The sequence below is a fragment of the Lotus japonicus genome, chromosome 4 (assembly GCF_012489685.1).
Source record: "Lotus japonicus ecotype B-129 chromosome 4, LjGifu_v1.2".
In the NCBI taxonomy this organism is placed as follows: domain Eukaryota; kingdom Viridiplantae; phylum Streptophyta; class Magnoliopsida; order Fabales; family Fabaceae; genus Lotus; species Lotus japonicus.
In genome coordinates, this window is record NC_080044.1 from 58,275,258 (window position 1) to 58,286,197 (window position 10,940).

The following is a 10,940-nucleotide window of genomic DNA, read 5'->3' on the forward strand; positions in this document are numbered from 1 at the left end:
GTGCAAACACAACTTCTATCATAGAATCACTAAAATAAATTCATTTTAAGTACAGATCAAGGGATTCTCACAATAGTCATGCTAGTATTGAAAACAGTCAGAGAAACATGAAATCTAGGACACAAGTCCTATCTATAGATTTTCACAATCTAGAAAAAAACTATACTATTAAAAAGAAACTAAAAACAAGGTAAAGTGGACTCCCTCATGATGTGCTTTATGGTTAGTCAAGTGTATTTAGGTGGTTAGTTCAGTGTATTATTTGGCCAAATCCCTAATTTAGGAATTTTAATTTTACACGGTTCTGTGCTTTATGGTTAGTCATGTGTATTTAGGTGGTTAGTTCAGTGTATTATTTGACCAAATCCCTAATTTAGGAATTTCACCTTTACACGATTCTGTGCTTTATGGTTAGTCATGTGTATTTAGGTGGTTAGTTCAGTGTATTATTTGGCCAAATCCCTAATTTAGGAATTTCAACTTTACACGCTTCTGTGCTTTATGGTTAGTCATGTGTATTTAGGTGGTTAGTTCAGTGTATTATTTGGCCAAATCCGCAGGAAAAAGGGGTGTTTCTACTATTCAGTGGTTCAGGAATCATTTTTCGGTCATCAAGGGTATAAAGTAAGTTGATTTAAAATTTTCAAAAGATGTGTTTCATTAAGATCAAATAGCTGAATTGCACTTAAGTAGAACAGTCAGTGTAACACCCCAATTCTAAACGGCATATGTATTGCAAATATCAGAGTGATAAAAATTTTAACACTCATGAGGCATTACATAATCACTTAAAACATTAACATAATGCTCTTGTAACAGATACATAGCACATAAGCTTTGAGATGAACTCATAAATAAACTTAAATGCTCTTGTGACAGTTAATTAGTCTTTGAACTAGTTCACTTTGACAAATAGTTATGCAGCGAATCCAATGTCTTTAAAACTTAAAGAAAACATAGTATCTTGCCCACAACTTAAAACAGAAACAACTTCTCAAATAACAACTTAATTCAAATTATAACAGAAGGAAAACAAGCGTCCATTTCCCCCCCGAGTGCTACGTATCAGAGCAAGGACTCCAACTCGAAATAAAGGCTATAGACTACTCCTCCTGATTACCTGCACGTTACCAACAAGGGTAACATTCAAACAGAAGGGGTGAGATATCGAGTATCATAAATATAAGAATGGCAATAAATATGCTAGATTAATGCCACACCACTTCTTTTTATATTCATATAGCTCAGTTACTAAAACAGTCACAAATAACGTCATCGACTCGGATACAATTCGAACACAACAATGACTATGCATATGTATGTGGTACCAACAAGGCTTCAGCCCTCATCACGAATTGCCAATTATTGGAGGCACAAGGCATAAGCCTTCATCACAAATCGCCAATACAGGCCATCACAGAGTATGCAGATGCTATGCGACTCAAAAGGACGTATACATCTCATAATCATCACTTCAACATGAGGCATTGCGCCTATATCACTACATCACTAACATCGCTTAAAACAACACAATTCAGCACACATGCATTTTTATCAACTATACAATTGCCCTGACATATTAGGCAATTTTGGCACCAAATCAATGAAACAACTCACTTAAGCATGCAATCATGGAAGAAGCTATCACATATGGTAAATAAATTATGGATTTCATGCTAAAGGTGTTCAGCCACATGCATCATCCTCATAGCTAATACATGGCACATAAAGACATTAACTTTCATACAACATGTAAGCTAAATCTAATTATATTTCCAAAACAATCAGAATTTCCGTAATCTGGAAAAACAGCAGGAACACCAGCCACTAAAAGCGGTCTCCTGAATTCGTTACTGAACCAAAAATCATGTATTTTATATGCCTAGAAAGCTAACTTAAAGTCCTACAATTTCTTAGTTGATCACATCCTCATTTGAGCACTCTAACTGGGCGAAAACAGGTCTCTAAGTGTACTGTCCAGCCCAGGAAATTTTGGACAGCAGCACAGCATCATCAAATCCGTGCATAAATCATATAGCAGTTCAGGAATTACGCTCACAGCAGAAACATATTTCAGTAGAGATAACCTACAGGATTCGTTACTTGTTCAAAAATTACAAATGACCTCAATTTGAAAAGCTAACAGAAAACTCTACCTCTTTCTAGTTCATCAAAGAATTTTCTGGGCACATTAACAAGGTGAAAAATCACGTTGAAGTTCACTGGCAGAGATAGCAGATACAGAGCGCAGAAAAACATGGTTTACTAAACTGAACTTACAGACCTCGTCTCTCAACCAAAAATTATGTACCATATCATTCCAGAAAGCTCTTTCAAAGGCCTACACTTTCTCAGTTCAACGCAACATTATTCCAGCACTCTAAACAGTCTCTAAAAGGCTTCGAAAGTCACGGTTCATACCAGGAAAATGACCAGTCCGTTTTATGTTCCAAAATAAGTGATTAAAGTTGTTTCTCATCAAACAAGACACAAAACCTAATAAGCATGTTACCTAACAGTCCTTATGTGCGTGATCATAAAGAAAATCAAAAGGGAACCTCAACCCAAAACTCCTAGCATACTATGGTTCTGCCCTCACCCCGTTCAATCACACAAAAGAAAATCCCAAAATCAATGGATTTCAAATCAGATTTCCAGAACATCATTAACAGAAACAATTCTACATCTCCCAAATCCCTAATATCATTCACCATAATTCCATTAGAAACTCAAAATCCCGCCCTTACCTTTGGATTGAGTGCAGCTCCCCGTTCCCGATCGAATTCTCCGAAGCCGATCCGCTCTCCCTCTCTTCCTGCTACTTCACGCACAGGCTTTTTTTTTTTTTTCTCCTTCTTTCACGCGTCCTCTTCTTTCTTAATTTTTTTTTCTTTAGCTGCTTCCCCATCCTTATTAAACCATCTAAACCTAATTCCTCAAGGGCTAAACTAAAAATCCTAAAATCTCTCCTAGTCCTTGTCTCAATTTTTAATCCTAACTTTCACCCCCTAGCTCTCTTCCATTTCATAAAACACACTCAGCATCACAAAAAAAATATTTTATTTCATTAAAGTATTATTATATCACCTATTAAACCACCATACAATATAATCTTAATTAAAATAAAATACCAACATTATTTTAATTAAAAACGGGGTGTTACAGTCAGGGCCGGCCCCGACATTTTGGAGGCCCTGGGTTAATAATAAAAATGGACCCCTAAAATTTTTTTGGAGAAAGTTTAATAGGAACACCAAGCCAAAAAAGGCCTTTTACAGCGCTTCGGACCTCTCGCCGCTGTTAAATAGTATAGAACGGTAAGAAGCACTATAAAAGATTGACTATTTACAGCGCTTTTTTAAGTAAAAACGCTGTAAAAAGTATTCAGATTTTTTTTTAGGGCCCCTTCTTTTTTGGAGGCCCTGGGATGTGGGCCTGCTTGCACAGGCCCAGGGCCGGCCCTGAGAACTGTATGATACAGGGTCATGGACAATATCCCTCCCTTCAGATTAATATTATTGATGATAAAACATATTTGTTTTTAAATTTAATTTGGTGATTTGCAAAGGGCCTGGACGTGATGTGATAGCAACGAGATCTTTACTGACGAAATCATGATTCCTTTTCATGCCAACAAAACAGTTAAGGCAGGGTATTCGGTATTCGTATCGTCCCCCACATGTCTCACTAAAAATATGGGAAAAACTTAAGTGCAGTACCATATGTGCTGTTAATACTGTTCTCCAATAAAAATATGACATATGGATTAATTTTTACTCCAAACTAACTCCGTTATTTTATTATTTTTTCCGTAACGTCTCTGCTACTTTCACTGCTCTCTCCCCGTACACCATGGTTTTTTCCCAGATCCATAACCAAGCCCCTTCAGCAAAACATAATCAACCAGTTCACAATCAAAAAATTGAATTAAGGAACATGAGAACACCTTCTTCTCCCCCTGTTTTACACAAAATTCCAGCGAATTGCTCCTACCCCTTTACCCCTTTGATCCTTCTTTGAACCTGCGTCCAAACTTCATTGCCGAGATAGATCGTGAGCACCAATGACGCAGATCGATTCTCTCCCTCGATCGATCTTCATCACCCATCTCTGCCCACGCCAGAAAATTCTCGATGAAGACCACCGTCGTTCAGGCCGTCAACAAGTCGACATCTGTCATCATCGCCGCGGAAAATAAGAGCCACTGCTAAAGCCCTTGAACCTGTCGCTGTAGGAGCTCCACGCCGCCGCCGTACGCGAATGAAACAGCCGCTGCCCAACACCTCGCTGCTGCTCACCGCGGTAGTTGCCTAGGCCATCAAAGCCGCATGCCTCCCAGGTTCTGGTCGCTCTCCATCCGTAGATCGTTGTCGCCAGCTTCCTTCTCCTCCTTCCACTCTCTTTCTCTATTTCTCTTCTTCTCCCTTTTACCTCTCTTTCTTGGTCACAACGCCAGCGAAACATTGAGAGAGAAGAAGGGGATCTTTTTTTTTCTTTAATGAAAGTTTTTTTTTCACGATAACAGTAACAGTTCACGGTTCACTTAAGTGGAATTTTTTTTAATACACTTGTCATATTTTCGTTGGACAACAGTACCACCAGCACCTATGGAACTGTATGTAAGTTTCACCCAATAAGGGAAAAACTTAAGTGCAGTACCATATGTGCTGTTAATACTGTTCTCCAATAAAAATATGACATGTGGATTAATTTTTACTCCAAACTAACTCCGTTATTTTACTATTTTTTCCGTAACGTCTCTGCTACTTTCACTGTTCTCTCCCCGTACACCATGATTTTTTCCCAGATCCATAACCAAGCCCCTTCAGTAAAACATAATCAACCAGTTCACAATCAAAAAATTGAATTAAGGAACATGAGAACACCTTCTTTTCCCCCTGTTTTACACAAAATTCCAGCGAATTGCTCCTACCCCTTTACCCCTTTGATCCTTCTTTGAACCTGCGTCCAAACTTCATTGCCGAGATAGATCGTGAGCACCAATGACGCAGATCGATTCTCTCCCTCGATCGATCTTCATCACCCATCTCTGCCCACGCCAGAAAATTCTCGATGAAGACCACCGTCGTTCAGGCCGTCAACAAGTCGACATCTGTCATCATCGCCGCGGAAAATAAGAGCCACTGCTAAAGCCCTTGAACCTGTCGCTGTAGGAGCTCCACGCCGCCGCCGTACGCGAATGAAACAGCCGCTGCCCAACACCTCGCTGCTGCTCACCGCGGTAGTTGCCTAGGCCATCAAAGCCGCATGCCTCCCAGGTTCTGGTCGCTCTCCATCCGTAGATCGTTGTCGCCAGCTTCCTTCTCCTCCTTCCACTCTCTTTCTCTATTTCTCTTCTTCTCCCTTTTACCTCTCTTTCTTGGTCACAACGCCAGCGAAACATTGAGAGAGAAGAAGGGGATCTTTTTTTTTCTTTAATGAAAGTTTTTTTTTCACGATAACAGTAACAGTTCACGGTTCACTTAAGTGGAATTTTTTTTAATACACTTGTCATATTTTCGTTGGACAACAGTACCACCACACCTATGGAACTGTATGTAAGTTTCACCCAATAAGGGAAAAACTTAAGTGCAGTACCATATGTGCTGTTAATACTGTTCTCCAATAAAAATATGACATGTGGATTAATTTTTACTCCAAACTAACTCCGTTATTTTACTATTTTTTCCGTAACGTCTCTGCTACTTTCACTGTTCTCTCCCCGTACACCATGATTTTTTCCCAGATCCATAACCAAGCCCCTTCAGTAAAACATAATCAACCAGTTCACAATCAAAAAATTGAATTAAGGAACATGAGAACACCTTCTTTTCCCCCTGTTTTACACAAAATTCCAGCGAATTGCTCCTACCCCTTTACCCCTTTGATCCTTCTTTGAACCTGCGTCCAAACTTCATTGCCGAGATAGATCGTGAGCACCAATGACGCAGCTCGATTCTCTCCCTCGATCGGTCTTCATCACCCATCTCTGCCCACGCCAGAAAATTCTCGATGAAGACCACCGTCATTCAGGCCGTCAACAAGTCGACATCTGTCATCATCGCCGTGGAAAATAAGAGCCACCGCTAAAGCCCTTGAACCTGTCGCTGTAGGAGCTCCACGCCGCCGCCGTACGCGCATGAAACAGCCGCTGCCCAACACCTCGCTGCTGCTCACCGCGGTAGTTGCCTAGGCCATCAAAGCCGCATGCCTCCCAGGTTATTGTCTCTCTCCATCTGTAGATCGTTGTCGCCAGCTTCCTTCTCCTCCTTCCACTCTCTTTCTCTATTTCTCTTCTTCTCCCTTTTACCTCTCTTTCTTGGTCACAACGCCAGCGAAACATGGAGAGAGAAGAAGAATGGGATCTTTTTTTTCTTTAATGAAAGTTTTTTTTTCACGATAACAGTAACGGTTCACGGTTCACTTAAGTGGATTTTTTTTTAATACACTTGTCATATTTTCGTTGGACAACAGTACCACCAGCACCAGTAAGTTTCACCCTAAAAATAATATAATACTAAGAAATCACATGAATAAAAACCGTACTGACAAAATAATCATTACTTTTCATGCGAGGAGTGTCCAATAAATTAGAGATAAGAACAAACCCAACGAATTGCTTAACAAAAAACAAACAAACCCAACGAATTGAACGAGCTCTCGTGATAATATGGAATAATGTAATTATATTACAGGCAAAAAGATAACCACATAACGTTCATAGCATATTAGGATATTCACTACAAGAATACCATCGATTATCCTCGGCTAACTAGACAAAAGTTAACATGAACGCTGATTTATTTACTGCATATATAGTATCAGTTCGGGACTCACAAAGCTAATTTACAGGGTTAGTTATGTGACCGGTGCTACAATTTAATATCGGTTTAGCCGAATTTAAATCGACGCAAATTACTTGGCTTTTTAGCTGATGCAAATTCATAAAAATAGCTCCAACATATAGGATGACTATAATTAGTATTCATCTAGTCGACAATATGTGAGAGTTTGTAAGAGTTAGGGTTCGGGAGGGGGGGGGGAGGTGGGGCACGGGCAGAGTGTGAGGAGTTGATCGAGGGCGGGGGTGGAGGCTGCAAGCTAGTGCGGACCGACAACAATAGAGAGATGAGAGTGAGGGTGTGGGAGTTTGAGGGAGGGGTGTAAGGCTTATAAGGGCGATTAGGTGAAGAAACCGCTAAATTTTTAAAAGGAGGATAAAGAGTGAGTGAGATAAAAAAAACTAAAAGACGGATTATTAAAAAGATAAAAATATGTGTAAAATGATTTAATCACGATTGAAGAAAGAAAAAACTTTATTAAATGTATTAAAATCAAATCAATTATTGGAACATTGGCATTTTCATACTTGATTTGTAATTAATATAAGACTAAAAAGTAGGGAAAGGGGTGTTAGAACTTAAAGCGTGTGATTTTTGCGAAGAGTGATCACAAGAAACCGTTGTTTGGTGCAACACCATGAGAAAGAAAAAGAAAAAAAACTAACAACCAAAGATTTGATATAACGTAGCAACTTTCATGGTGGTTGGATTGTTGATATGTGCTTGTCCTCTCCTAACCAGTTAGCAACTTGGGCTCATAATAGACACATATAAATTTGTGGTTGCATAGGCATTGTAACATTATTTTCTTCTTCATTTGTTTACTAGTCACGGTTTAATATTCATAAGCATTAGCGGAGTGCACAAAACAATTGCTATACATTAATTGATTAGGTGGATTTTATCTATAATAATTTTTGTATACAGTTGTTTAGCATAAATTTAATACAAATTATACTAAGGAAATTAAGAGGGAAAAATATGAGAAAATAAAAAGAAAAATGAGATGATTTCTAAATTATTTGAAATAAGAAATAAAGAATGGTACATAGATGGAAAAGTGACAAAAGAAAAATGAGAGTTATTTGATATTATTAATTTATCCTTATTTGTATTATTTTACGTTTTTTTTTTAAATATCATAATTGAATTGCGGTTTCACCATAGTTGTAATTTCCAAGTGCAGTTGATCAGTTATGGAGAAGTGCAGGTTGATGCAACTACATTTGTGGTGTGACGTCATTGCAGGAATTGAAATCTCTTTACATTGCGGCCACAATTGCAGTTGCGAATCATAATTTAAAACCTTGTGGTATGTTTCATCCAATCATGGGACACAGAGACAAATACCAAGTTTAATAAAGTACATGAAATATTTTAATGTCAAAGGGGTATTACACATGAAATTTCAAGTCATTTATCATATAAACCATTAAATTAAATTGGTTCAATGCATGTTTGAAAAATCTTATAAAATTGATATTAAAGTAAAAAATCAATTATGTGAATGTACTAATGTAAATAGCTTTGGGTGTTAGAATCTAATTATGAGGAAACAAGATCTTGTTATTGTTATTGTAAAAAAAAAGTAGTCTTAACAAAAGTTGCTTATACCAAATCTATGGTTACATTTCTATTCCTACACTACACATGTTCACTTCACAACCAAGTGTAATGGTTGAAGTACATAAGCATAAACCCATCCATCAATGGCTCTCTCCACTCTCATAGCTACTCTGCCATTCAAATGTACAATTGCTTCAAATCCATCAAAACCAAATCTTCTCTTCTCATCCTCACGACCAAAATTCAACACCTCCATATCTGATTCTGATAAAGGAAGGAACAAGGTTTCATTTTTCCAAGGTTTTCTCACTGGAGGCAGAGATGTTCAGAGTCTCAAGGTGGAGCTCTATCAAACAATTTCACCCCTTGACAGAGGTGCCGAGGCTACTCGTGAGGACCAACAACTAGTGGACTAGGTTCAAGTGAAAACAACAACATCTTGATAATTTCAGTGGCTTTGTTTCACTGTCTTTTATTGGTTTCCTACTTTATGATTTTAACTGGGTTTTATCTAGATTGCTAGTAAAATTGAATCTCTTAACTCTGTTAAGGAGCCTCTCAAGTCTGATTTGCTCAATGGAAAATGGGAGCTTTTATATACAACATCTCAATCAATTCTGCAAACACAGTGTAATGCACCAAACTACAGGGATTATGAGAAAACAGTAGATTCAGCAAGAAACGTGTTCCAATTGATGATAACAAATTCCAAGTCTCAATGAGATGGAGACGAAGGAAAATCTCAAGAACAAGCAGATGAAAATAAAGAATTGAGAGAACAGTTCAGAAGGGGGAAGAACATTCAGAGGGAGAAGGAAGTTCATACAACCAATTACATGCCTAATTCATTCCACTCTTCTCCTATAAATCATTAGCCTCCATCTGATTCCGTTAGTTTCCAGCTGGGTTTCTTCTCTCTCTTCCCGCGTCCCAATTCCTCCAATTCAGGGAGTTTGTTATGCAGTCCCTCTTTCCTTGAGGACTCAGCATTAGTGTCAACACTCTCCTCACGTGCCATTCTACTCGTTACATTGCCTTCCCCTTTAAAAAAACCTTGTCCTCAAGGTTGAAAGCAGGGTAACTTGCCTTGATATCCTCAATATCTTCCAAAGTAGCATCCTCATGTAGGCCATTCTCCCATTGGACCAAGATTTGCTCAATCTGATTGTGTCCCCTAAGAACAGAGCGAGTTGCCAATATCTTTACAGGCTGCAGAACAGGTCCCATTTCAGTGACTGTTAAAGGTAATGGCATATAAGGTTCTTGTGTGGTTCCCGCAAATGGCTTAAGCTGAGACACATGAAAGATTGGATGAATCTTTGCAGTGGAGGGTAATTCCAGCTTTTAAGCAACCTTACCAATCTTGGCTAACACTCTAAATGGTCCAAAGTACCTCATTGATAGTTTCTGATTCTTCCTCAGAGCAGCAGAATGTTGTCTATAGGGCTGCAGCTTCACTAACACCTCATCACCAACTTGGAATGAAATGTCCAACCGCTTTTTGTCAGCTTGTCTCTTCATGACCTGTTGAGCCCTTGACAAGTTCAACTTTAATTGTGTTAACAGAGTGACGAACGCACTGTCGCGGGTGCGTGTCAAAGTATTTTTGCTTTGAATGCAGTACAAGGTGTTAACACCAGGATCGTTCTCACAAGGACTTGATAAATTATTAATTGATATTAGAGTAAAATAAAAAACCTAAAAGGGGAGTTGATTGATTGGATTGAAAAGTAACAAAGCAATAACTAAATAGACTAGACAGAAGAGAGAAAGCGTTAGTCCTCGGATTATAACGTTCAAGTGCAACAAACCTTCATTGGTTACAAAAGATTAATTCTTCCTTATTGTTTCCCTAATTCGTGAGAGTTGATTAACTAAGCGAAAATCAATTCACAGTTTCCTAAACTAAGCGATTAAGAAACAGTTACGAACTAACATGAACTAAGCGAACATGCATCAACTCTTATTTCTAAAACTACGGAATTAAGCAAACCCTAGATCAGAAATAGAGATGAAGAGAATTAATAAAGAAAGAATTTGCATTAAGAACAGAACCTCAAGTTTGCAAACACAAGAATATTAAAAATCCTAAGACTAACTATGGAGTTTAGCAACTCATACTAGAAAAGATGGAGAGAGATATTAGGAGAAGGTGGAGGAGGTGATGGTGAGATGTGGTGAGGTGGTCGTGTCTAACAAAAGCCTAAACTCACTTATTTATACTAGTGAATAAACTTGTTCATCAAGTAACAATCTTTGTTATCTAAATCTTTTCTAAATCTTCACAAAATCGGGCCCACATAAAGGAGTAAGCTGCTGAACAATCAGGCATTCGCCGGTCCCACAAGAAGTTTGAATCTTCAATTGAGGTAAACATGAGAGTTGTAGCTCTTTAAGTCAGCTTCGCGGGCCTTCAATTGGATCCTAATTTGGAGTTCCGTAGCCCAAGATATGATCGTTTTAGTGCAGACTATTCCAGACTCGCAGGATTAGCAACAACAACTTTGTAAGGAAATTATGACCAAGTTAGAG

At 38.4% G+C, this 10,940-nt stretch overlaps 1 protein-coding gene and 1 long non-coding RNA gene across 2 annotated transcripts; one reads left to right on the plus strand and one right to left on the minus strand.

Annotated features, from left to right (window-relative positions):
• Positions 1-855: 855 nt before the first annotated feature.
• Positions 856-2,868, minus strand: LOC130714304 (uncharacterized). Its single transcript, XR_009011238.1, has 2 exons — positions 2,748-2,868; positions 856-1,120 (listed from the first exon to the last, which is right to left on the minus strand). It is a non-coding gene; the product is annotated as an uncharacterized LOC130714304 (long non-coding RNA).
• Positions 2,869-8,551: 5,683 nt separating this feature from the next.
• Positions 8,552-9,130, plus strand: LOC130713036 (probable plastid-lipid-associated protein 5, chloroplastic). The gene is made up of 2 exons (XM_057562840.1): positions 8,552-8,815; positions 8,924-9,130. The coding sequence occupies exons 1-2, from the start codon at positions 8,552-8,554 to the stop codon at positions 9,128-9,130; spliced, it is 471 nt and encodes a 156-aa protein (XP_057418823.1).
• The last annotated feature ends 1,810 nt before the right edge of the window (positions 9,131-10,940 follow it).